This window comes from Kogia breviceps, chromosome X, assembly GCF_026419965.1.
Source record: "Kogia breviceps isolate mKogBre1 chromosome X, mKogBre1 haplotype 1, whole genome shotgun sequence".
NCBI classification, from domain to species: Eukaryota; Metazoa; Chordata; class Mammalia; order Artiodactyla; family Physeteridae; genus Kogia; species Kogia breviceps.
The window spans coordinates 122,739,597-122,766,162 of NC_081330.1; the positions used below are offsets into that span (position 1 = coordinate 122,739,597).

At 43.9% G+C, this 26,566-nt stretch overlaps 1 protein-coding gene across 3 annotated transcripts; it reads left to right on the plus strand.

Moving 5' to 3' along the window:
• The first annotated feature begins 566 nt into the window (after nt 1–566).
• ASB11 (ankyrin repeat and SOCS box containing 11) lies at nt 567–24,437 on the plus strand. 3 transcript variants are annotated; one of them, XM_059050873.2, is made up of 7 exons: nt 567–793; nt 9,283–9,362; nt 13,868–13,975; nt 16,821–16,971; nt 19,750–19,884; nt 20,999–21,190; nt 23,880–24,437. In XM_059050873.2, exons 1-7 carry the CDS (start codon nt 613–615, stop codon nt 24,002–24,004), a joined length of 972 nt encoding a protein of 323 aa, XP_058906856.1. In that variant the 5' UTR covers nt 567–612; the 3' UTR covers nt 24,005–24,437. The 3 variants fall into 3 exon arrangements, with proteins under 3 accessions (XP_058906856.1, XP_058906858.1, XP_058906857.1); XM_059050874.2 differs by lacking the exon at nt 567–793 and adding an exon at nt 1,585–1,859; XM_059050875.2 differs by lacking the exon at nt 19,750–19,884 and having other exon boundaries at nt 580–793.
• Nucleotides 24,438–26,566: the final 2,129 nt, after the last annotated feature.

Consider the following 26,566-nt stretch of genomic DNA (forward strand, 5'->3'; position numbering starts at 1 on the left):
TGGAGAACTAAGATCCCACTTGCCGTGTGTTGCGGCCAAAAGAAGAAAATCGAGCTGGGCCTTTTATTAAATACTGCCTTAGAGTAAATAATCTTTCTGAACTGGTCATACTTTAGATTTGGGCTTTATCTCCTGTAAACCTCAGAATGCAGAGGAAATGAAACGTTCCGGGGACTGGTACTTCCCACCAAAAGCATAGAATGTATTAGTACTTCTTTTCCTGAGCTTCAAATAACTTGCTTCGTCCCCATGGGATCTGAAAGGTTTGTTCTATCTTTCCACTCCTACCTTCCAATATAATGTAGCAAAAACTGGGATTTAGGAGTAAAAACGTTTTGAGCATGAACTGTGTTTGTTAAACAACACTGAGGAACGTAGGTCTAGAACTATTGGGTGTTTCTGGTTTGAAGGAAGTTTCTTTACTTCATTTAACATTGCCATGAATGTCAGTGCATGCAGTCGCCAAATCACAGTTAGCTTAGAATCTACAAACTCAGTTCTCTGTAATAGGAACACGGAGAGCTAGAAGGTTTAAAATAGATATCATATGATACCAATTATAACTCAGTGAAATTTTGCAGTCCCAAGAACCTATACAGAGTGTGAGCCAAAATGGAGGACGGTCCTGTTTCCTTTGGCTTTAAAAACATTTTTATTACAATGTTTGCTACCTTTTTTTTCTTCAAGCTTTTAATTAAAGTGTTCTTGGCGCTCCTAACCCATTTCTATATCGTCAAAGGAAATAGAAAAGAAGCGGCTAGGATAACAGAAGAGATCTATGGTGAAATTTCAGGTAAAAATACATGAATTTGTTCCCAGTGCTTTAAAAGAAACCTGCTAGATAATTCATATGAATAATATTTCTAGAAGGCAGATTTTCTTTAAACTTTGGCTTTGAGTGGGTAGTTTTAAAAAATTATTTAAAGTAGCAAATGGTGTTGACTGCACCAATTTGTGAAGGATTTTCAGCTTTCTTTTCTGCAAATTAGTAGTTTCATTAGCAGTTATTATTTGAGAAGTGAATAGACTAGTGGCTCTCTAAGAGTATTTTGGGAAAACTCATTTCTACTAACAAAAGAATTACTTTATAGGATTATCTTCTTGAATATTTGTATTCAAATGTTAACAGTGCATTCTTACAAAACTGTTTTCCCCAAGAAATGGAATGAGCAATAAATTTGATTTAAATCAGCAATATATATGCTATATGTATATGTATTTGTGTGTGTGTGTGTGTGCTGTTATTCGCAATTCGAATTGCTTAGCCACTTGTCACTGTCAGGAAAAAACCCTTCAGTGAATCCATTTATGCCCAGCACCATGCAAAGCACAGCAAACAAAGGTTATTGTAATATGAAATGCCAACCTTTGGTCCAAACGTTTTAAAGTCTCCTGCTTTGTAGAACTCAGTCTCCATTTCTTTCAAGAAATGGTTCACGCTAATTGTAGGGAGAGGCTATGAAAGTAAATGAATCAGATATCGTGGTTACTGCTGGGACTGCCACTGGATAGAGGAGTATTTATTCATAAACAGAGTTCCGAATTTCCCTGTGTATTTTTAGCGTTCGCAGGGGTTCCAGGGTTACCTCATTCTTTATCTAGTATCCATTTCACCTTGCACCCTGAATTCTCTTTCAAAATAGACTTATGTGATTCCAATACACCTGACAACTTTAAGGACACTAGGGAACGGCCGTCTTATCCGAAGAGATAAGACCTCCAAAGACAAAGCATCAGAATGCTTCAATTAACAGGGGAAAATGAGAAGAATCCCGAAGTTTCTTCGGGAAGTGGCAGAAGGCTCGGAGTGTGGAAAGAGGTTTCTTTTGGGGATTATATTTGTCACACGTTTCAGGGAGGTATGTCTCTTTGACTTGGTTTTAAAAAAAAAAACTTAAAGTAACCTTAATTTCAAGTTAAGCATAATCTGAAAAGCTGTTTCCTAATTTAATTTGTAAATCGGGGCAGGGGCTTTCTAGACGTTTCCATCACAGTTTTAATGTTCTTATAGATACATCATCCTCATGGCTTAAGTTAGTAAAGTCCGACAGTCAACATCAGCAAGAGTGTGTTCAAAATGTTTTCTCCTGGCGCTCGTGTGCATTATTTCTGCCCTTGTGGTCCTGAACGAAGTACTCTTAAGAAAGTCTTATAAGAGTCAAAACCTGGAGCCATGATACGATTCTCATAAATAGAGCACACTCATTTTTTAACTCAAATATCTTGTTGAAGCTCCTAGGATAATATTCATTTAATTTGCAAATGGCATGGTGTTCTATTGCAAATAGCCTGGTGTTCTAAAGTCAAAAACGTGTTTTTCAGTGATCAGTAACAAGCAGCAGTGGGGTTGATAGTGCCTGTTAATTTCTCAGTTTAATTTCCTTCCTATATACATGTGTATGTGTGTGAGGATGGCTGCGTATACGTCTATACACCACTGACACACCCACACACGTATATAACAGAGAGTATATCCAGATTTGGCAAATAAGGCTTTCTGTAATCAGGCAATAATACGCCAGAAACTGATGATTCCAACAGCGCTTTTTCTTTTGACACTGTTAACAGATACTATTTATTTATTTATTTATTTATTTATTTATTTAAAGCTAGACATTTTAAAAACCAAGAACAAAATTTTGTCTAAGTGTTCAACTCAAACCAGAAATTACCTTTGCTGCTTGTTGGTCAGACAAATGTTTGTTGGGAAAATATGTGACATTTAATCACTAAGTCAGCTAATCACCTTACCAAAATCTCAGAACTTTCTTGAGTCTCATAGCATATTCTGTTCCTGTAAACTATCGTCAGTGTTGTCAAAAACAAGGGGAGGTAGTAAAAAACTCAGCCAGGGCAGAGTTTAGCCTGTCATAGGTCCTGGCACTTTTCTTTTAGAAGCTGCACCTAGCATCACATCCCTCATTAAATATCTTCTTGTTTTTCGGCTGTAAAATTTTTTGGAAAGTTGTTTTTCATATTCTGGAGTACATCATTCGATACTTTCTTTGTGGTTGAAGCTATTACTTTTGTAAATAACTCATCAGAATTGAGTTAGCTATGTTTGGTTGGGTGTACTTAGTTTTTTCCGGCTTCTTTGTGTAACTTGTCAATAATATATAAAGTTTGAAACATTGTCATTGGCCCTTGATATTCTTATATCTAGAGCACCAGATGTATCACTGGCCCCTGCCTTCAGGCCATAGATATTTCTGCAGGCACTCTGTCTCCCGAGAGACGTGGGATATGATTTTTCAACCTTTGCTAATTTAGCCAGAACTGAAGCTATATTTAGTACAGTGATTGGTCATCAAACTTGATAAAAATAAAGTTTAGATGCAGGTTGATAATCTCTTATTGACAACCCTTGGGCCAGACATGTTTCAGGATTCAAGAGTCTGGGGGATACTAGAATGATTACACAGTGTGTATACCGTATATTACGCAGCACTCCCAGCAGGACCTGGACCTTCCTCCCGTAATCAAACGTTTTGATGTTTCTATAGTGAAAAATACCGATATTCACACTAGGTGAAAATACGCATTAAAAATAATAGTTTGGTAAACCTGAGTCCTGACCATGTTTGCTGCCAGAGGAGCTTGTTTCCAACTTGGTTTTCAGAACTGGGGGAAATTTACAACTGCAGGTAAGAGATTGTGGAGTTATTGTACCCTTTAAAAAAATGAGTTCTATTCTTAGTGTTTTGCCTAAAATCAGTTGTCCTTGTTTTTTCTAAATTCAAAGGACTGACCTTGATCTGATGGCCACGCCTCTGCCTGACTCACCATCCTGACTCCTTTTCTCTATCCTTCCCACGTCAACAGTTCTTTTTCTCGCCTCTGGTCCATTCCCGCCCGGTCCTCCAGCTCGCCTTGTTCAGCGCTGGTGCTTGTCTCCTCAAGCCTTGGTCCACCCATCCTCTGAGTGGTTATATATCACAGGTGCCTGCTGGCTTTCCCAAGTTGGGACACACAGCACTCAGCAGGGGCTCTGCCACCCGGCCTGTCATCTTCAGCTCAGCTCTCCTGCTCCTAATGGGTTCAAAGGAAGCTTCTTTCTAACACATTACAAAGAGATGTTCACTGACTGTAGTTCATCTCCTGGCCAGAGCCCAGTGTTGTAGAGGGTATGCGTTTTAACTCAATCGTATTATAATACTTTTGATACCTTGGGAAATTTCTTGTAATATGTTTTTTTTCCAGTTACCTTTATTTTACTTAAGATATCATTAATTCTGTTAGGCTCTTACCTATGTTTCGGTTCACATTTGAATTTTCTATTTTTTTTTTTTGATAAGTGCTACAGGAGAAGATATTCCTTCATATGATTTTGGAACTTGAATAAAGGTTGTTTCGTGGGCGCTGGAGATAATAACCAGTCAGGCAGTTAAAAAAATAAATAAATAAACCAGTCGTCTCAAATACTTGTTGGAATTAGGAAGGGTAAAAATTGTAAAAAAAAAAAAAAAAAAATTAAAAATAATAATTGATTTTTATCTTGAATTCTTGGAGCTTGGACAGCCATATTTCATCTGGACCCATTTTGTTACTGAAATCTATGGTTTTAGACATTGTCATGAAATTGCTATTCAGAGAGCCTGAGAACTGGAGATATAGATCACATTCGGAGAAAAAGTCAAAGGGGGGAATGCAAATGTACTTGAACATTTTCCATACACCTCATCAGGAACAAGTAAACATATTTGTACAGTAAACAATCTTCAAAATGTGCCTGCAGCCCTGTGACACAGGCAGCGTGCCAAATAACTCAAAATAGACTGCCTTAGAAGCGAAGGATTGATTGCTACTTCAGCATTCATGTATTTGGAGATCTTAGATACGTATTTCCTGAAAGGAATGGAAAAACTCCCTAGCCGCCAAATACCTTTTATCCTCAGTTTCTCGCAGTTAGCTCCAATTTGCAAAACAAGAATGATAAGAGCAAGAGGCTGTGTGTTGGGAATCAGAATAGAAAAACGGAAGCGCCCACCGCGGCAGAGTTTCTGGAAAAGCGTTTTGTGTGAAAACCCTTCAAGGTCCTTTGAAGCAAGTGCTGGAAAACAGAGTGACCGGAAAGGTGACTTGCAGGAGAGTGGCTTTGTTTCCAGTAGGGAAACCGACATGACTTCCACATTTACGGCGATCCAGTTGATTTACTTCATATTATTTACAGAGATAAGGGGGATGTAGGAAGGCACCCCCCCCCCCCCGCCAACAAATCAGTCTACCAGGAGGATGGGCGGGATAGAAGAACCAGTAGTTCTTAAAACCAGAACGGGGTGCGTTCTCAAACTGACTCCTCAAATAGGGAGAAAGAGAACTGGAAAGCAGTGGCGAGGAGACAGAAGCCCGGGACCACCCACCTTTCGCTCTTCCTCACTGGATCAGAAGATGGCCTGCACGCTTGCCTCGGCCTCGGGAGCCTGGGGTGGGAGTTGGGGGTATCAGAGGATGCTGCATTGATGGGGGCACTATAGGAGAGGCGGCCAAGTGCCAGTGCGTAGGCAAGGCACCGGGTGTGAGACATGCAGTTGAGGCCGAGTGCACAGGACTGGTCTCCTCTTCCAGGCTGCTAGGGAGACATCTCTCCATCCCTCTCGCTTCTCCCGACCCCCACGGCACCAGAGGGGCTGTTGGCACCTCACGAGGGAAGTGAGAACATGCTGCCCTTCCTCGGGTGGAGAGGGGGCCATCCCCTGCCCTGAGAATGGGCAGAGGAGTGGAGATGACAGTTTTAAAGCGGACTGACCAGTAGACTGGTGGTCTTGAAATCTCTTTCTTGAAGTATGCCATAAATACAGATAAGTGCGCAAACCCCAAAGCAAGGAACTGCCTGTTACCGCCATGACCCTCACCCCACCCACCTCCAGGCAGTCCCTGCCCCTTCTCATGGTACTTTTGACTCCTAACGCCTGAAATGAGTCTGGCCCTTCTGTACTTTATGGAGATGGAGTCACGTGGCACGTCCTCTCCTGTGTGGGGCCGCCTTCATCAGCGCGCTGTTTGAGAGATCCGTCCAGGCCGTGTGTACGGATGGCGTGCGTCTTAGGGGGCTGAGGGGTAACAGAAAGTTACCAGAAACAGGATGAAATCGTGGTTAAGGTGCCTGCTTCCCGGCAGGAAAGGGGACACCGCGGCCCGCTTGGAGGCAAGTTTTAGAAATAATAAAGCCATTTCATGTTGCTGTTCTAAGTTAATAATAGCAAGTTGCCATTTAAATCCTGGTTTGAAGCAAATACTTAGAGTAGCTTCAGGTGACTCGGTCGACTGGCGATTGTTAGAACAAAAGAATAACAAAGCCACAGCCGTGGGTTTGCTTCTTAGGTCGGTCAGGGCGCTGAGTTGCCATCCACGGGGGAAGACCATCCTTCCAAAGTCAGCGCTTGTCCCTCTCCAAGCCTGACGAGGCGAGAGGGCGACGCGTCTGACGCACACTTCCTGTTGAATGGGATGGAGGTGTAGTTGAAGAAAACCAAAGCTGACTGCTGAGGATTCTCTGCGTACGTTACCTCATTATTCCGAGCTCATGCAAATGATCAGTGTCCACAGAGGCTGAAAAATCCTCCACTCAACAGCTTTTAACTGACTCAGGAACAAGTGGACATACAGACGCGTTATATTTTCAGGTTAAAATTGTTGTCTGTTTTTCTTACTAGAAAAAGTATTCTGCATATCAGAAGTATGCAATTCACCAGTGATTAGATAGATTGATAGATTAATAGATGGATAGATAGAGGTAGATATAGATAGATAAACACTTTTTTTTTTTTTTTTTGCAGTACGCGGGCCTCTCACCGCTGTGGCCTCTCCCGCTGCGGAGCACAGGCTCCGGACGCGCAGGCGCAGCGGCCACGGCTCACGGGCCCGGCCGCTCCGCGGCACGTGGGATCCTCCCGGACCGGGGCACGAACCCGCGGCCCCCGCGTCGGCAGGCGGACTCTCAACCGCTGCGCCACCAGGGAAGCCCGAGATAGACAAACACTTTTTATTTTGGAACTAAAGTGGTACAAAGAATTCCCACTTCTCTTGGCCCAGACTCCATTCATGTTTATCCAACTGTCCAGTTAACATCCTTGATCGCAGAAGGATCCAATCCGGGCGCATGTTGCCTTTAGATGTTGTGTCTCATCAGCCGCCTTCAGTCTGGTTACAGACCAATTAGTTTTGAGAACGTCCCTCAGTTTGAGTTGGTGTGAGGTGTCCTCACGATTAGACTCGGGCTATGCATTTTGAGCAGGAATATTCCCAGCGACGCTGTGTTCTTTCCACTGCGTTCCCTCCAGTAGCCTGTGGCGTGTGGCTCATTGTGTTCCAACCGATGGCACACTCTGCCCATTGGTTCCACCGCCCCTGAGGTTAATTTTGATCCCCGGGGTAAGGTGGTGCTTACCATTTTGTTCCACTGTACGACTACCCCTGTTCCCTTGATAACTATGTAATTATTTTGTGGGGAGATAATTTGAGGCCGATTCTATTAGTTCTCCTACGTGTCTAAAGTTGGTGTTCTACTATGAGGAAGAGCTTTCTCTTCTCCCTGTTTATATATTCATTTGTGTCAGTGAGGCCTTACAGATTCCTGTTTTATTTGCTAGGGTATAATCATTATTGATTTTCATGCTCAAATCGTCCCGTATTTGGCCAGTGGAAGCCCCTTCAAGGCAGCTTCTGTACTTTTGGACATTTCCCGTCGTTCATTGAGCACTTCCTTACTTTCTGGCAAGATGTTTGCAGCCCATCTTACATTTTTCTTGGCATTTCGGCCTTGGAATCAGCCATTTCTCCAGGCAGCCCTGGTTTAGGTTTTCTCAGTATACAGTGCTGTTCTGTCTATCTAGATATATCTATATATCTGTCTATAGGTAGAGATATATAGATATAGCTGTAGAGAGAGAACCAGATGGGTCACCAGATCCCACCTTCAGCCCATAGGTATTTCTGTAGGCACCATCTTTCCATATACACACATATGTTGAAAATCACATTTTCATACCGATTGCTCTAATTGTTCCAATTTCAATCCAACCCTGTAGAGTTCATTCTAGCTTTCTCCCTTCTTAAAACCCAGAGGGTTGGAGAAGATAAAAATTGGGTTTCAATGTAAGAAGAGGTTTTATGGAAATGTTAGAACCCTGGTTCTCATCCACTGGAAAACTTCAGTCTCTCCTTGAGGACACACTACTTCAAGTTCACATAATGCCATATTTGTTGGGATTGTTTTTGTCAAGGTTGTAGGTATGGGAAAGCCTGAATTCTTAGCGCCATCCAGATCACCTAGGAAGAGGTGATAAGATGGGCCTTTTGAGTTAAACCCAAAGTGTATGACGTGCTCGTCAATGTATGAAGAGCACAGTTATAATTTGAAGAATGCCCCAATTTTGCAAACCAGTGTAGGTTTTCTTCCAAAACGAATGATTGTCCTTCGGCATGTTTAATAGAAGCTTACTTCTCAGATGCTCACTTAAGCTCGTTAGTCTTGTTTCCTGACAAGCAATTACAAGAAAAATACATTTGTAAGGCAGTTCTAAGGCTGTTCCTTAGAGCGCTACCCTACCATGTGTACTGATTAATCATAACTTTTCTTGAGCACCTGACATCATGGATATACTTTATTGGCCTACTTAGAGACCAAAGAACCTGCTAAATACTAGATTACTATTCCCCCACTTTACAGATCAGGAAATTGAGGTTCAAACGATTTTAGTAACTTGCCCATTTTGGTAGAGACAGTGGTTGAGGCAGGACTGGCCCCGCGCTTAGCCATCACATTCTACCTGCCCACCAAAAACTCTTGGAGGATTATGTCATCTGAAAAACAACGTTCTGCGTTGTGATGACAGATCGGCTTCGTTACCAAAATCAAAGAATTATCTAGGGAATTTCGAACAAAACCATTTTCCCTGATTAGGGTCTCCTTCCTGGCATATAGGATGCCTTAGGGTAGGCGTGAAGGGGGAGAGGCAGGGGAAAGAAGAAAGTGGGGAAGTTCATGGACCAGCTGTGCCCTTCATTTTGCCTATTCAGAGTTATCGGATTCAATCGCTGGGCAGTATTTATTTGAACGAAATGTATTCCCAAAGCCAGAGAGATGGTCTGTGCTCCCTCTCCACGCCCATGGACTGTATCCTCAGTGGCTGGTCACCCTGGGAGTGGCTGACCGGGGAACCTGATGCGTGGTGCCAGCTGCCCTCCCCTTCCGCCAGACCTCCTCTCACAGTGGGTGGGCACACGAAGAAGCTGGAGGAAGAAGCCTCCTGACCTTGACTCTGAGCTTGATGTGTGTTTCAGATTGCTGGGCCGATCGGTCTCCACTTCATGAAGCGGCAGCTCAGGGGCGCCTACTGGCCCTGAAAACTTTAATTGCACAGGTGAGTAAACGAAAGCCTTGATCCTTGGCGCTCATGCTCTAATCAAGCGTCATTCTTGATCAGCTTTGACTGCAGCAGGGGTCTTGCTGGCCCCATCTGGGTCCCAGCACAGCCATTCTACGTGGATGCATCCTCTCCACAACTCACCATTTGTTCCTCCTGCCTCTCCCTCCTTGGGGAGCTGGCTGGTTTGCTCCCCAATTCCACCCTTCCCCTTCTGGGTTTCCATTTGCTTCATAAAAAGTTTCCCTGTGAAGCTGATGGGGGACGCCCTCGGACCCGTGTTGCACTAACTCACCTTGCTCTCTCCCAGTGTGCCTTAGTAACAGCAGCCCTGAAGTTGCATAAGTCAGCTACTGCTCTGTAACAAATTACCTTGCAACTCAGTGGCTGAAGGCAACAAACACTTAGATTCTCATGGTTTCTGTAGGCCAGGGAGCAGCTTAGCTGGGTGGTTCTGGCTCCGAGTGTCTTGCAGGCTGCAAAGTATCAGCCAGGGCTGCAGTCATCCCACAGCTTGAGCGGGGGAAGGATCTGCTTCTAATCTCACTCATGAGGTGGTTGGCCGTTTTCAATGCCTTGATGTCTGGGCCTCTCCAAAGGGCTGTGTCACAAGATGGTAGCTGGCTTCCTCCACAGACAGCATGAGAAAGGGCCTAGGAAGGAAGTCTCAGTACAGAACCTGTCTCCAAAGTGACATCTCATTGCATCTGATTGCCATCTTGATCACTGGGAACCATGTGAGAGGCTGCCTACCCTGATGATCCACTGTTTCAAAAGCAAACATTGAAATAGGTCGACACATGGGTAAATCTCACTCCTTTGTGAAGATTTCTTCAAGTCTTAGTTATTAAAGCTAATTTAGTTTTACTCATGACCGTATCCCTAGCACCATGAATAATGACTAGAGGCCTAGTAAATATTTGTGAGATGAATGAAAGTGTACACATTCCATTTACTTTGTTTTAGAGTCTACGTGTATACAGAGGAGGTAAGTCATTAGATCTTTTTTCCACATCCTAGCTGCCACCAAACCTGGCTTCGTTATTTTAAATTTAAACGGCTGGACGCGCTGCTCTTTTTCTCTGTGTGTGTGTGTACGTGTGTGCCTTTTCTTTCTCCCTTATGAGTTGTGTTACTTCTTTAAAAAGTGGAGGCAAAAGGAAAACAGTACTGCCAGTAATAATCAAATGGACTTTGCCCTTGGTTTTATCACTTGCTTATTTATTTGTAAGCACTTAAAATTTTATTTGGTTTGATTTTTTTCCTTCCAGTTTTATTGAGATATAATTGGCCTACGGCACTGTATAAGTTTAAGGTGTACAGCGTAATGATTTGACTTATACATTATGTTAGGATTATCACAGTAAGCTTAGTGACCATCCACTGTCTCGTATGGATATAACAGTAAAGAAATAGAAAAAAAGTTTTTTCCTTGTGATGAAGACTCTTAGGATTTACTCTCTTAACTTTCATAATATAACAATTACAGCCTTGTTAATTATATCTGTCATGCTGTATCATGCTGTATTACATCCCTAGTATCTTCTACTGGAAGTTTGTACCTTTTGACTCCCTCCGTCCAATTCCTTCTCCCTACTGCCCCCCTTCCCCTGACCTCTGGTAACCACAAATCTGATCTCTTTTTCTATGAGTTTGCTTTTGAAGTATAATTGACTTACAACACTATGTTAGTTCCTGTTACCCAACATAGTGATTCGATATTTCTATACATTTCAAAATAATCACCACGATAGGTCTAGTTACCATCTGTCGCCAAAGAGATTACATAGTTATTGACTACATTCCCCACACTGTATATTTCATGCCAGCGACGCACTTGTTTTGCAACCGAAAGTTTGTACCTCTTAATCTCCCTCATGTATTTCTCTCCTCCTCTGACTTCCTCCTCCCCTGTCTTGAAGTGCTTAAACTGTTATTTGATTTGATTATTTTTAATATGTGACATATTCACATGGTTTCCAAATTAAAATGATAGGAAAAGGTACACAGTGAAAAGTCTTGCGTTCAGCTCCTTCTTGGCCCCCGACCTCAATACTTTTATTAGTATTTTAAATTTTTAATTTAATTTTTTTATTTTTATTTTTTTGCTGGTACGCGGGCCTCTCACTCTTGTGGCCTCTCCCGTTGCGGAGCACAGGCTCAGCGGCCATGGCTCACGGGCTCGGCCGCTCCACAGCACATGGGTTCTTCCCGGACCGGGGCACGAACCCACGTCCCCTGCATCGGCAGGCGGACTCTCAACCACTGCGCCACCAGGGAAGCCCCTTTAACTGTATTTTATAAGCATGTTGGTTTCTATAGTGTCCTTCACCGTGTAAAGAGCATTCTTCATGGAGAATTCTTCAGCCTTTTCTTAGTACATCCCCACTTTTTTACCCTTACACACTGGTGAAAAATGGATTATTCTACTTTATTTTCTACTCTGTTTTACATGTAGACAGTGTGGAGTGCTGTGAGCAAAACATTAAACCAAGGGTCGGGAGCTTCTGACGATCACACTGGCTGTCATCGACAGCAGGGGAACCTCAAATCTTAATACTCTGAACTCTCTGCTCCTCCATTTTCTCACCTGCAATGATAGTGAGTCACTCTAGCTGATCTTTCAGGCCTGTCCAGCATTACATTTGTACAATTCCAGGGATTCTTGAGAGTTTGCATCGGATCAATGATTTTCTTTAAAGCACACTGCTGCCACCTTGTGGACTGTTTTTTTTTTTTTTGGCCACGCCGCGGGGCTTGCAGGATCTTAGTTCCCGGACCAGGGATTGAACCCCGCGCCCTCGGCAGTGAAAGCGCCAAGTCCGAACCACTGGACCGCCAGGGAATTCCTTGTGGACTATTTTTTTTAATGCTCTTATTTTTCTTTTCTTAAAATGAAATTATATATGGGAAAAGGAAAAGAAACCTCCTTGTATTAGATATCCAATTGTAAATATACAGCACGGCTCTGGAGTAATGACATCATATTTAGGGCATCAACGTGGACAGGACCAAGGAGGCACAGACGGGCCCTAAGATGACGATGGGACTGGCAGTCCGGGGTTAGTCCCGGCTGCTGGCCACCGGAGGGATGCAGCCAGCACGACGGAGGTCTGGTGGGAGGGGCTGGGAACTTAGGTTGGGGTCTGGGGTCCAGGGTCTTGCACTAGGTTTTGGAGCGTTTCAGCAGGTCAGTTTCGAGGCAGAGAATCAAAAGCAGAACTCGGCTGGGTCGTGGCAGAACCTAAATCCTTTCACAGATAGAAAGTGGCGATCATGGGGGCAAGCGGTAAGGGCCAAGTTGTACAGTCAGGGCGTGAAGTTGGCCGGCAGCTAGGCGGAGCCTGGCATCTGTCAAATGGACTCCGAGGCGAGGAAAGTGGAGCACGGCACGACGGGGAGGGCGAGTGTGGTAGGACTGGGCGGAGACGCTCGGATCTGGGGAAGGAGAAGAGCGTTAGGAGAAGCCCCGGGCTCCAGACCCTGGTCCTGCCGAGAGCTCGGCAGGCAGTGGAGGTCTGGCAGTCAGCATCACGGCTACTCAGGCCAGGAACCCTACGAGCATCGCATCAACTATTTTACTTTCTACTCTTGAGCCTGGGCGTCATCCCCACCTCCGCCCCCGTTCGGAAACCAAGGCCTTTCACGATCTGGCTCTAGCTTACCGTCCCCTTTCATCTTCCCCCTCCCCCCACTCCCTCTTTTTTCTTCCGCCTCTGTCACGTGTGGGCTCTTTCTGATCCAGAGATATAGCAACTATCCACCTACGCGCCCTGCCTCGCCCTCCTCTGCGTCCCACATTTGCATATCCTGTTCCCTCCTAAGGGAATGCTTTTTTTTTGCTTTCCTAGTTTTTTTTTTTTAAAACATCTTTATTGGAGTAGAACTGCTTTACAATGGTGTGTTAGTTTCTGCTGTATCACAAAGTGAAGCAGCTGTACATATACATACATCCCCATATCCCCTCCCTCTTGCATCTCCCTCCCACCCTCCCTATCCCACCCCTCTAGGTGGTCACAAAGCACCGAGCTGATCTCCCTGTGCTATGCGGCCTAGTTTGAAATTTTTATGCTTCAAGCCGTAGCTAAATACTACCTCATTTGCAAAGTTTTCTCTTACTCCCCAAGGCAGATTCAAGGATACCCTATGTCCCCAATTAAAATGTGAGCAGGCTTCCAGTATGGCAGTATTCTGGCTGGGTTCCTCCCCACCATACCCCACCATTTCTGTCTCCCCACTAAGCTCTTAGAGGAGAGAGACCCATGTCATAAGCTTTGAAGCCCCAGGTGCTGGCACATCGCCTGGCCCAGGATACTGAATGAGCTTTTGCTGAATCAATGAATCCGAGGCTCCCAGCTGTGTTTGGATTCCCCTAGTCGCGGCCTCTACTCCTCTCTAGGTGGTGCCCGCAGGCCACGAACACTTCACAAACACGTCCGACAACCTTGCCGTTTATTCTTATTGCCGATGCAGCCTTTAACGCACTTCTCTCCAAATTGTAGGGCGTCAATGTGAACCTGGTAACAATTAACCGGGTCTCTTCTCTCCACGAGGCGTGCCTGGGAGGCCACGTGGCCTGCGCTAAGGCCCTATTGGAGAACGGCGCCCACGTGAGTACCATCCCCGCCCGCGGGTCTGGCTGCGCAGGTGCAACCGCTAATATCTAAAGACCCATCACCTTCCAGAACACTTCCCCGCGGTGGGGTGCGCAGGCCTGGCCCCGTCGGCGCCCATATTCTTGGATGGTCGGGAAGACACTGGTGGTTACCCCTCCCTTCAGCCTGTATGTCCCTGTGCCAACGTTCAGATAAGGTAATTTACGGAATTTGTTCAGAACTGTGATACTAACTTGGAAAAAAAACAGCTTGAGCTAAAGTAATTTGAAAACTTATCTTGGAAAACTTATTTTAAAACATTTAAAAGAACACATTGAAAAAGAACAACAGGGGAGGGCTTCCTTGGTGGCGCAGTGGTTGGGAGTCCGCCTGCCGATGCAGGGGACACGGGTTCGTGCCCCGGTCCGGGAGGACCCCACATGCCGCGGAACGGCTGGGCCCGTGAGCTATGGCCGCTGAGCCTGCGCATCCGGAGCCTGTGCTCCACAAAGGGAGAGGCCACAGCAGTGAGAGGCCCGTGTACCGCAAAAAAAAAAAAAAAAAAAAAAAAAAGAACAACAGGGGACTTCCCTGGTGGACCAGTGGTTAAGACTCGGCGCTTCCACTGAAGGGGGCATGGGTTCCATCCCTGGGCGGAGGAGATCCTGCATGCCTCGCAGTGCGGCCAAAAAATTTTAATTACATTTAAAAAACTATGAAAAAAATAAATAAGAACAGCAGTCAAAAACCACTCTTAATTCAACACGCTACACCCACAACGATTTTTGTTGAGCAAAATTATCAAACTAAATGAGCTTGTAACAAATAATACATTGGAAAAACACTACACAATGAACTTTATCTTATTTTTAAATTCTCTCCTTTTCAAGGAGTGACTGAGCTGCTGTATGTAGTACAGCTATCAGCATAGAATTCTGAAATTAATACTTTTGTAAATGTCAAGGAGTTTTATTTAGTCACCAGATATTGTTTTGATGTTACTTTCGTTTTTTAAAAAAATATTTTTTTAAAGGAATTCCTTTATTTTTATTATTTATTTATGGCTGTGTTGAGTTTTCGTTTCTGTGCAAGGTCTTGCTCTAGTTGCAGCAAGCGGGGGCCACTCTTCATCGCAGTGCGCGGGCCTCTCACTATCGTGGCCTTTCTTGTTGCTGAGCACAGGCTACAGACACGCAGGCTCAGTAGTTGTGGCTCACGGGCCTTGTTGCTCCGTGGCGTATGGGATTTTCCCAGACCGGGGCGAGAAGCCGTGTCCCCTGCATTGGCAGGCGGACTCTCAACCACTGCGCCACCAGGCAAGCCCGTTACTTTCGTTTTTGAACTCAGTCCTTGTATTCTTTGTTTCATGAGCTATAATGTTTTTAAGTGCCTAACAAAAGATTTTTCTTTGCATTTTATATGGAAGTCAGGTTTCTTTGTGTAGAACTGAATATAAAAGTCTTCCTTGGGCAAAGCGATTTTCCCAATGCCATAGCGGTCATGTATTTTCATTAGGTAGTGCTTCTTTGAGGGCAAAGTTTGGGGGTGGCCATTTTCTTTGAAGCTAGGTGACTGGAGTCACAGGTGGGAAGTGGAGGAGCTTCTGGGAGGTTCTGTGGGGGACAAAGAGTACGACGTGGTCCCTTGTCTTTGGCAATCTTATGAGGGAACAGTCACTAAATATTATACTATTTAACATTCAAATCAGAGTGAGAGAAGGAATAGAGAAAGTTGATCAATCAGTAGAAAATTCCTCAAAATTGGCAGTCCCGTGGTTGCTTCGAACTCAGTGCATCTGAAACTGTGCTTATCATGTTCTTCCCTCTGGGAGTGGCTCCTCTCTTGGATTCCCAGCCTCAGAGACCAGGTGAAACATATTCCTGGTCTCCCCAGCCCCAAGCCTGAAATCAACCTGTTTCTTCCATCTCCACATGTAATTAATCACAACATGCTAGAAATCCTTAGAGGTTATGAATTTACACATATTTGTCCGTGTCTGTCTCTGCCATCTTAGCATCTCATCTTTAACTTTCCAGTTGAATGGGGGCTATGCTGGCATTGCGGAGAAAGATCTTGTTTCTGAAACAAGAAAATTTAGCATCCTGATGATCACAAGCGTTATGTCCTTAGTTGTTGAGGCAGAATGGCTTGACATCAAACCTTCGTTGTCCTACATGTCAATCCTGCCAGAGCCTCCCCACCAGAATGCCTTGGTTCCAGGATGTTCTTTTCAATCTGTCGCTAATACTCAAAGATGCCTTCCAGATGTTCTGGTTCTCACCTTTCCATATGAATGGAAAATGGAGATCATGGAGATAATTGTTGCAAATGTCTCTTGAACGCTTACTGGGCACCAGGCAACGTTCTAGGTGTTTACCATATAGTAACTCACCTCATCCGCCCAATAACCTCCTGAGGTCGATTCTTTTACGGTCCTCATTTTACAGATAAGGAAACCCAGGCACAGAAAGTTAGTATCCCAACCAGATCTCTGAGCACATAAAGGAGAGAGGGCTGGGATTTGAACGCAAGCTAATTGTTCCGGAGACCATGTTCTGAGCCACCATACAGGACCACTCCTCACAACTAGGAGGCTCCTAGGAAGCTCTAGAATACCCCTGAGTACATCTTTAAAACTGTCCCATTTGGCCTCATTTGTGCTACTATTGATATTTATAGGTGAGAGTTGATAAGCTACTGGTACCTAAAAAAAACCTGCACAATACTGTAAGGATGTGGAGTTCCCTCGTTCATTCCCTGGCATGGGAAGTTTCTCCAGGCAGATACATAGGAATGCACGCTTTGGAGATGGTGAGAAAGAAATAGCAAACCCTCTGGTTCTCTCTTTGCCCATTGTTAGGTCAATGGGGTGACAGTTCACGGAGCCACGCCCCTCTTCAATGCTTGCTGCAGTGGCAGCGCTGCGTGTGTCAACATGCTGCTGGAGTTTGGAGCCAAGGCCCAGCTCGAGGTGCACCTGGCTTCACCCATCCACGAGGCAGTGAAGAGAGGTAAACGAGGCATCACGTCGCACACAGAACATTGGTGGGCTCCCTCCAATCTGCATGAATCAGTCATAGAGTGTTTACTTTGCAAGGATCGCCCAAATCTTCTTTACCAGTAGACTAGGTGTGGCTTAGAAATCCCACAGCAGTAACTTGAACATACCTAAATGTTTAGGAAATACCACTGGGGCATGAGGCAGCTCTTCTGAGAACCAGGGAATGGCTGTCTGCCTCCGATGTCCTCCTTCCTGGGTTCAGTCTCCCAACAGGCGTTGCTTGAGGCTCCTTGCTGGTGTTTGGGCGTCAGCTGGTGGAGTCAGGAGTGCAGGGGTAACTTCCACGAGCTGTACTGTGTTCATGTCTCTGTCCTTACCAGAAAAGAACAGTTCATGCCCCAAAGCCCATAAAACATCAACCACAACCATAAAATAAGTGGTGAAAGTGTCTGAAAGCCCAGACCGATAGTGTCTCTAATGGAGGGTTAAGGGTAACTGTCCACAACAAGCAATATACTCTAGATGAGCTGATAGCTCTCAAGGACATTAGTTATTGAAAAAGAGTTGCAACTGTAAAAAACCGTGCCATTGGAAACCTTGAGGTGGATTCTAGATTTCTGTGTTCTCAGTTGCTTTTGAAATGATGGAAAAGAGTAAAATTAAGGAATTTTAAAACTGTATGCATAGACTAGACATGAACAAGAAGAGCCATTGAAAGGCCAACGCCATTTGTCAAAGGTCACACCCAAAGAGCAACATTTTTTGTGTTACCCAGCGGTGGAGTTATTCTCTTATTGAGATCAGAAATACAGTGGAGGGAGTTCCCTGGTGGTCTGGTGGTTAGGATTCGGTGCTTTCACTGCTATGGCCCGGGTTCAATCCCTGGTCGGGGAACTGAGATCCTGCAAGCTGCATAGCACGGCCAAAACAGAAAAAAAAAATTTTTTAATTAAAAAAAAAAAGAAATACCGTGGAGAAGTTAGAACACTGTAGCACAGTGATCTTTGCTGGTATAATGAGAATTAAAGTCTTTATTTCAAAAGGCAATAGTGAAAGTTTTGTCCCAGGTTGTTAAACGTGTCACTTGGTATTTTTTTTTTTTTTTGCAGTGGATTACTGTAAATGATACAAACCCCCCAAGTCTCAATGTATCTATGGTTTTGATGTCCTATACGTATTTAACAAACATTTATTAATTAATCAGTGATGCTGATTATTTCCCAAACTTCAAGTAAGTCCTTTACGTTGTAGGGAAATAGTCTACTTTGGAAATAGTATAAAAATGTTTAAAAATTTTAAAATATTGATTTGAAGTAAAAATTAATCTATTATCTGTATTTCCATCCAAATGCTTAAAAATGGATGAACGTTGGTAATGGTTTGAATTAAGTAATTCTGCAGTGCTTGGATGGTTACATATGGAGTGTTTGGTATCTGTGTACCTCTGGTATATACATGCTTCTCATAAACAGCTGAATTCATGTGTCTCTAGATATTTTTTTCTGTATCATAAAAACGTGTGAGGGCCCAGTGTCCACAGAGTGGAAGGATGGATAGGAAATTCATGATTTTAGATACTATTATACCAGTGCCAGTCATTTGACTTTATATATTCATTTTTTAAAAACTTCCTGAGAACACTTACATTTAACTCAAGCTAGGCTCAGTTTCTTCTGGAAAAAAAAAAAAGGGACAGGAGTTATGATTTTAAATGTTTATTAGATACACTGAATTTATCAGGCAGTTTTAGGTCCTGATTAGATATTATTTCTGGATTCTTACAGCTTTAAACCTCTAGGAACAAGCGGGGTCAGTCCGAGTCAGTACTTTGACAGATTAATGCTCTAATTGAGGTATAAAATTTACTTATGTGAACAATAGTAAAAGAGTTGGAATTCACGGAAGCCTTACTTGTAGTTTTTAATGCATAATTATGCTTAATTCAGAATTTGTGATGAATCAAGCAGGCTTGAGATGAAGCTTATTTTGGTGTCATCTCTAAAGAAAAGGTTGGTTAAGCTAATCAGTGAGGATAAGATTTTGGTTTTTTTAGGAAACATTTAAACCTTCAAAAAAGAACCAACTCTTTATAAAACTCCCATCAATACCTCAGAAGCATCTGCTCCCAAACAAATCATTCCTATGCTGCAAATTAATCATGTCTATCTCTTCACTGGGTGAACTCTCCAAGGAGAATGCTTATTTATCTAGTTCTTGTTGGCCACTAAACTTGAGAGTGCATTTAAATAGATTCTATACTTGAGGCTTTTTATTAATTCTCACAGGGGTCTTAGAAGTTGACCAAAATAAGGAGGTGCATGGCGTCACCATTCACCCAATCTTACATGCATGGGCGAGGAAGAGAAGGAGAGATTTGTAATGGAGATGGATGGGTCAGGGCTGGGCCTTGGATTTGAGCACTGGCTTTTCAGGGTAATAATAGCATGAGTCGTTTATTCCCCTGGGTCTTGTAACCTCTGCCTGTAGTCCGGTGACTTATTATAGAGAGTGATTTCAGCTGTGTTCCTTGGAACCCTTAGTTTGGTTGGAGGTACCTCGAGGCTGCAGGGAAGAATCTCAGTGGGGCAGGGGGCAGTGCATGGGCATGCTCTTCTTTCTAATCTTTCTGTGTTGGAGATTTCTAAGATTTCCCCCACCTCCCCAATTTTTTTCTGCTGAAAAAAAAATCTTGGTTGCTTCTAAAGCCCATTCCAGATAAGCAGTCTTATAATTCTGTGAATAGTTAATATTTCCCTTACTTGAGTGAGGTTATCTTGTGTTCCACCAGGTAATAGAGAGTGCATGGAGATTCTGCTGGCAAATAACGTTAACATTGACCAGGAAGTGCCTCACCTTGGAACTCCCCTGTATGTGGCTTGCACCTATCAGAGGCTAGACTGTGTGAAGAAGCTTCTAGAATTAGGTAACTTCCAGAAGTCTTTTCATGAGAAGAACCAGTTAACCTCGTTGGTTTTCCATGGCTTCAGAGGCAAAGTTCTTGCCAGGCTGGACAACATTCTGACAGCATTTGATATCTAAATGGTTAAAACAACTTCAGAGATGAGTGTCTGTAGTTCTCAGTTCTGCTTCTTTTGACATTGGCTCCATTTACCTGGTATGGTTCTCCTTGGTGGTCTGAAGAGAGAGCAAGAGTCCCTTTCCCATAAATCCTAGGGGAAAACAACCAATTGTATTTCACTGGCTTTTTAAAAGTCACATGTCCATTTCTGAACCAATCATGGCGGCCCAGGGAATACAATACCCTGATTGGCTTAGGCCTAGATTTCAGTCTACACTGCAGTTGTAGGGCTTCACTGGAAACACATGAGCTGGGCATCATGGGACATAATTCCCCAGAGGGAAATCTAGGTGTGACGGTCACCAGGAAGATGCTGGCTAGTAAAAACAGCAGACATTTGTCATTGAGTGCTTTAGATCAACCCTGCTAAATTAGTTTTTTAATTCTCAACGGCATGTACAGAAACCGAGAGTCCAGGGAAGAGTAAAAGGTCTTGAAACTATTATTTGGTTAAAGATTCCCCAAACTTAGCCACTGACATAAAGGTCGAGATTGTATTAAGAACCTTTAAATAAGAATTTTTGTCTCTAAGATTTTTTTGGTCTTTTTTTAAATCCCCTATCATTTACCACTCCCTATAGTAATTCAGAAAACTGTTTTTCGAGCCCAGAATAATGTAAATACCAAATAAACCTAGCCGTGTCCTTTGCCAAAAAGCAAAATAACTCTATGTAAAAGGAGCTGCGAAGATTTGATTTTGTCTGTCACACAGTTCCTGTGGGAAGGCAAGTAAAGCATTGAAAATAACTAGAAATCTCTTTATTCGATACTTTTCTCATCAGAGTATTTGGAAACAGTAGGCATTGCTGAGGGTCTGAGCTTCAGTCATATATTTTCAAAGACTTGTCAAATATGTCGTGGCGTTTAAGATGTCGTTATCGCTGGCTAGCACATCGCAGGCTCGTATTGCTTCTCCGTTAACCTTGGGTGTTGAATTGTGGTCATCTGCTTTGTTAAGGAGCCAATGTTGACCACGGCCAGTGGCTGGACACCCCCCTCCATGCCGCCGCGAAGCAGAACAGTGTGGAAATCATCCACCTGCTGATAGACTACGGGGCTAACCTCAAGTGCAAAAACGCTCAGGGCAAAAGTGCGCTTGATCTGGCAGCTCCGAAAAGCGGCGCGGAGCAGGCACTTCTGCTCCGGGAAGGTAAGGAAGGGCTGGGCGCCCGTTTCTCTTCCACAGGCACGTGTGCCCTCTCTCCTCCCGGTCTCCCCGCTAGACTCTCTTAACCCTTTCCTTTTCGTCTTTTTAATTGGCAGTGGCACGTGGGAGGGGGCAAGTCCTAGCATCTCAGAGATGGGATTTTTGTCTGCTGGCCGTATTCACTTATAACAAAGGGACATTTACTTACCACTGGCATGTTGCTTTGTATTTGCATTAACAAGAAAATAATCAGGAGAACTTTGGTGAAAGGGCTGGGCCGTCTTGTCTATCCTGGCATAAGCACGTGATGGAGCAGACCAAAACTCTGCTTTGTAATATTTGGAGGCAGTTGGGGGAAAATGAAAAATGCTTGAGTAGAGACAGTCGGGTGGACACAGAGTGTGTCTTTCAGAAACTGGACTAAACGGTGAGGTTGTTTGCCTGTTCTCCAGCTCAGGGAGTAGGTGGGTTTGCGCTCCGCATTGCCCCACGCCCGTGTCCACAGGGGCTAATGCATCTCTAGATGCTCGAGGAGGGAAGGTGGCGTCTACAAGGCTTCATATCCCAGATTCTAAAGAGAACCGTGCTGTGTCCCTACAGAAGGAGAACACTGTCTGAGCCTCTTCTGAGCGTTTGTCTGCTCGGGAGACTATTAAAGTCATAATAATAATTCAGCTTTCCACGTGTCAGACACTGAGCTAGGTCTGAAACATAGATTCAGCTCACTGAATTCTCAGAACTTTAAAGCCATGAGAACTTTATAGTAACTGGTGCTATCCCAGCTGCAGGCGGGAAAAGAGGAGCATGAAGAGATGGGCTTTCAGAAGGTTACCTGGCTACTAAAAAGTAGGTCTTAGGATGCTAACCAAGAAATAGGATTCCAACTTGCACTCTTGTTTTTTTTTTTTATTATTGGAGTATACTTGACTTATAATGTCGTGTTAGTTTCAGGTATACAGCACAGCGATTCAGATGTGTGTCTGTGTGTGTGTGTATCCTTTTTCAGATTCTTTTCCCTTATAGGTTATTACAAAATATCGAGTATAGGTCCCTGTGCTATACAGTAGGTCCTTGTAGTTTATCTACTTTATATACAGTAGTGTGTATCTGTTAACCCCACAGGCCTAATTTATCCCTCCCTTTCTTCCCCTTTGGTAACCATAAGTTTCCAATGTGCACTCTTTTTTTTTTTTTTTTTTTTTTTTTTGTGGTATGCGGGCCTCTCACTGTTGTGGCCTCTCCCGTTGCGGGGCACAGGCTCCGGATGCGCAGGCCCAGCGGCCACGGCTCACGGGCCCAGCCGCTCCGCGGCATGTGGGATCTTCCCGGACCGGGGCACGAACCCGTATCCCCTGCATTGGCAGGCAGATTCTCAACCACTGCGCCACCAGGGAAGCCCCAATGTGCACTCTTAATGTTTTGATGCCCCGATCCTGGATCTTCTGAAACAGTTGCTAGTGAGGGAGAGTTTAATTTCACTCACCAGTTCCCTTTTGTGGAAGTGCCCCCCGGTCTTGTATACCTTCCGAGTGGTGTGCTTGGTTCAATAGTTTCAGGAATACTCTCCAGACCAGTGCTTCTTAAGCTTCAACGTGTATATGAATCACCTCGGGACCTCCTTCAAATGCAGATTCTGATTCAGGAGCTCTTGGGTGGGGTCCCAGACGCTGCACGGCCACCAGGCTCTCAGGTGAAGCTGACGCTGCCAGTCTGAGGTCACACGTTGAGTAAGATGGGTCTAGATTATTTCCGGTAGTCTGTGTCATTAATGATTGTTCTTTGATTTGAGCCTCTACTGGAAGAATTAGGACCTTCCTTACCAGCTCCCAGTTTGGAAATATGGGACCCTTAACAACTCTTCGCTGAGAATATGGTTTATAGGAGGTGTCACATTGCCTGTTTCCTTCCATCAAAAATGTTTCCAGGTCCAGGATTCATATTTCTTCTAAACAAGTTCCTCTGTCTCTGTCTTCATACATACAGCTGCTTGCTCTAGAAGGATGAACAGCAGCTATGTCAGAGGTCACTCTGTTGTGTGACAGGAGAGACACTTTGCATCCTTGCTTCCCAAGCTTTGAACGAAGGGCGATGGTCTGCTCCTCCAGTAGCGTTCTGTCACGTGGACGCGCCTCGGCAGTATCTATCCAAGTGTCACCCAGCTATTTCTTTGCCTGTGTAGTCACCATTTCTCATGGGGGTGCTGGACGCTGTGACAATAGGATTTTCTTGAAAAGGAAAACTTTGTATAGTCCAGGAATCGCATGGATCTACTTGCGTGGATCTTTATCGATACAGTCAGCTAAGGAAATAATGGGGCATGATTACAAATGCCCCTGTGTGACAAGGATCCCAGCCAAATGCTCAGTCAGCCTATTCAGCCGTAGTTTGGACACTCGTTAGTTGGCTTTCCTTCAGGACTCAACGTCTTGGTTGGGCACCATGACTCCATGAGACCCCATGAGACTGGGGTTCAGGGTATTATAGGGTCTAAGTGAGTTGGATCCTCTCTCCAGATCCTCTGCTGAGCCGGGATCCTTGCGAGAATGGAGGGCCCCGCCGAGTGTGAGTGGGGACCCAGCCAGCACCGCCGCATGCGCAGCTAGAGCCGGGAGGTCCCTGTGGCCCGACCCTCGGGCCCCAGCACATCTCCTGACACCGCCTCTGTGACCGCGCGTTTTAATTCCTCCCTCAGGCCCGCCTGCTCTTTCCCAGCTGTGCCGCCTGTGTGTCCGGAAGTGCTTGGGTCGCACCTGTCATCAGACCATCCACAAACTGTATCTGCCGGAGCCACTGGAAAAATTCCTCCTATACCAGTAGTCCCGACTGTCCGCGGGAAGATACTTGGAAATAAACGGGCTGTTGCCTGCCGTGCCCAGGGTACCTAGTGTAGACACGCAACAGCTAGACTCTCAAGTGAGCTAAGCTGACACACGTGGGGCGTGAAAACCCCCGGTTAGTTTACTGTTCCCTCTAACCAAGGGGCAGTCAGAAACTTCTCTGGTTTTAGCTCTTGTTGTTAAGAAACTTAAAAAAATTGTGAAGTAGGGTGAAATTAATAGGCTGTTTTTCAAGATTCATGATCTTCGATGATCTAAGGATCACCATTCTGAATAGCGTGTAGACACATATAAATCTGGGTGGGTAAGATTAGGCTGAATATAAGTATTCCAAGATGGGTTCCTGATTCAGTTCTTCCCTTCTTCCCCCTTTCTTTCCTTCCTTCCATGAATAAATCTCTGCTAAAATTTTATTTTCTTGCGTTTTATTTCATATATAAAAAAGCCAAATACTTGAAACCGTCACAGTTCATCGAGACTTGCACTTACTGAGGTCCTGGTGGATGCTGATTACACGTGGAAACGATAATATTTTGAATATGTTAGGTACATTTCATTATTAAAATTAATTTCACTTCTTTTTACTTTTTAAATGTGACTACAGTCCAGTTTTACATTACACAGGTAGCTAGCGTTATATTTCTGTTAATGCTGTTCTGGACCTTTTCTGATTTTCACGACTCTGGAATATCACGTAAGTTAATCTTAATTAGTTAACTATTTGGGGATAAAGATTAAATTCTTATTTCACATCATCATCTAAAAACGAATCTTGGTTTTCGGAAAACGTTAAAACATTTTTAAACGATGGTATAAAATACTGGAATAAAATGTTCGTGAATGTACATGAAAGGGAAGCTCTCTTCTGATCATAATATCAAAGGCAGAAACTTTAAAGGAAAATACTGATAAATTAAAACATATATGATAGAATATGCAGGAATTGGTGGCTTTCTATCTTCAAAGTGTTCCCCGGAGTGCATTTTTTGGTCAACCTGCATCTTGCTGAATGTCTGAAGTCTGTGTCGAGCCCCAGGATGTCCTAGGATGTTCTTTCTGTCTAGAATGCTGCCGTTGCATCCACTTTCTGAAACGTCGGACCATGGATTTCATGCATCGTTTGTACGAACCTCCGAACTCTGGTAGGGGTGTGTGCGTATCACTCACCAGAACCGATCCTTCTGGATCCAGAACGGATGCAGAGCAAGTCCAGATCCCTGCATACTGGGGTTGTGATGTTTCACCATTTATGATTGGGCACGAGATAGTCTTTAGATTCCCTTTGAGCCTTCCAGTCCATCAAGCTAGAATTAGACCCTCAGATGAATCATCTAGTTTATGTGAGATTATATGGCTTGCTTTTGGGGGTTCTGAGCACTCATATAGATTATTTCATTTTTTTTCACAGGATGTGGAATGTTTTATTCCCAAAGTGGTGTGATTTCTCACAATTTCAATCATATTTGAAGTGCTCTAGGGTAACTTCTCCATTCATTCATTCAACACATTTTTACTCAGCATCTGTTATGTGCCAGGCACGGTTTGAGGCTGTGAAAAAGACAAGGTCCTTGCCCTCGAAGAGCTTATGTGTTAGTGGAGGCAACAAGGAATAAGCATACACGTGTCATTACGTCAGGAAACGAGAAGAAAAATGAAGGAGATTAGGGTAAAGAGTGAGGGTGAGAGCCACTATTTTAGATAAGTTGATTAGGCAAGGTCCCTGGCTGGGTGACAGAATTTTAAAAGAACTATTCATGTGTGTATCTAACATTTATTATGTAATTTTTACTATTAAGGTTTTAGTGACTTTTTTCGGTGTATTTTCAGTACATCATGATGGTTTTTTGTTTGTTTCTTTGCCTGATTTAATATGGCAATCCTATTACAAAAGTATTTTTTTAATAGTGTGTTAGTTTCTCCTTTACAACAAAGTGAATCAGTTATACATATACATATGTTCCCATATCTCTTCCCTCTTGCGTCTCCCTCCCTCCCACCCTCCCCATCCCACCCCTCTAGGTGGTCACAAAGCACAGAGGTGAACTCCCTGCACTATGCAGCAGCTTCCCACTAGCTATCTAATTTACGTTTGGTAGTGTGTATATGTCCCTGCCACTCTCTCACTTCGTCACAGCCCGCTCTTCCCCCTCCCCATATCCTCAAGTCCATGCTCTAGTAGGTCTGTGTTTTATTCCCGTCCTACCACCAATCTCTTCATGACATTTTTACAAAAGTATTTTTTAAAATTGAAGTATAGTTGATTTACAATGTTGTGTTTGTTTCTGGTGTACAGCAAAGTGACTCAGTTATACATAGGTATACACATTCTTTTTCATATTCTTTTCCGTTATGGTTTATTACAGGATATTGAATGTAGTTCCCTGGGCTATACAGTGGGTCCTTGTTTATTATCTATTTTATATACAGTAGTGTGTATCTGCTAATCCCAAACTCCTACTTTATCCCTCCGCCGCACCCTTTCCCCTCTGGTAACCATAAGTTTGTCTTCTGTGTCTGTGAGTCTGTTTCTGTTTCGTAAGTT

What these genes read in the sequence shown, in the direction of transcription:
- ASB11 (XM_059050873.2), top strand. Translation starts at nt 613, where the DNA reads ATGGAGGACGGTCCTGTTTCCTTTGGCTTTAAAAACATTTTTATTACA. An exon ending in TGAAAACTTTAATTGCACAG is followed by an intron (nt 9,363 to 13,867) that starts GTGAGTAAACGA and finishes TCCAAATTGTAG; the next exon opens with GGCGTCAATGTGAACCTGGT. An exon ending in TATTGGAGAACGGCGCCCAC is followed by an intron (nt 13,976 to 16,820) that starts GTGAGTACCATC and finishes GCCCATTGTTAG; the next exon opens with GTCAATGGGGTGACAGTTCA.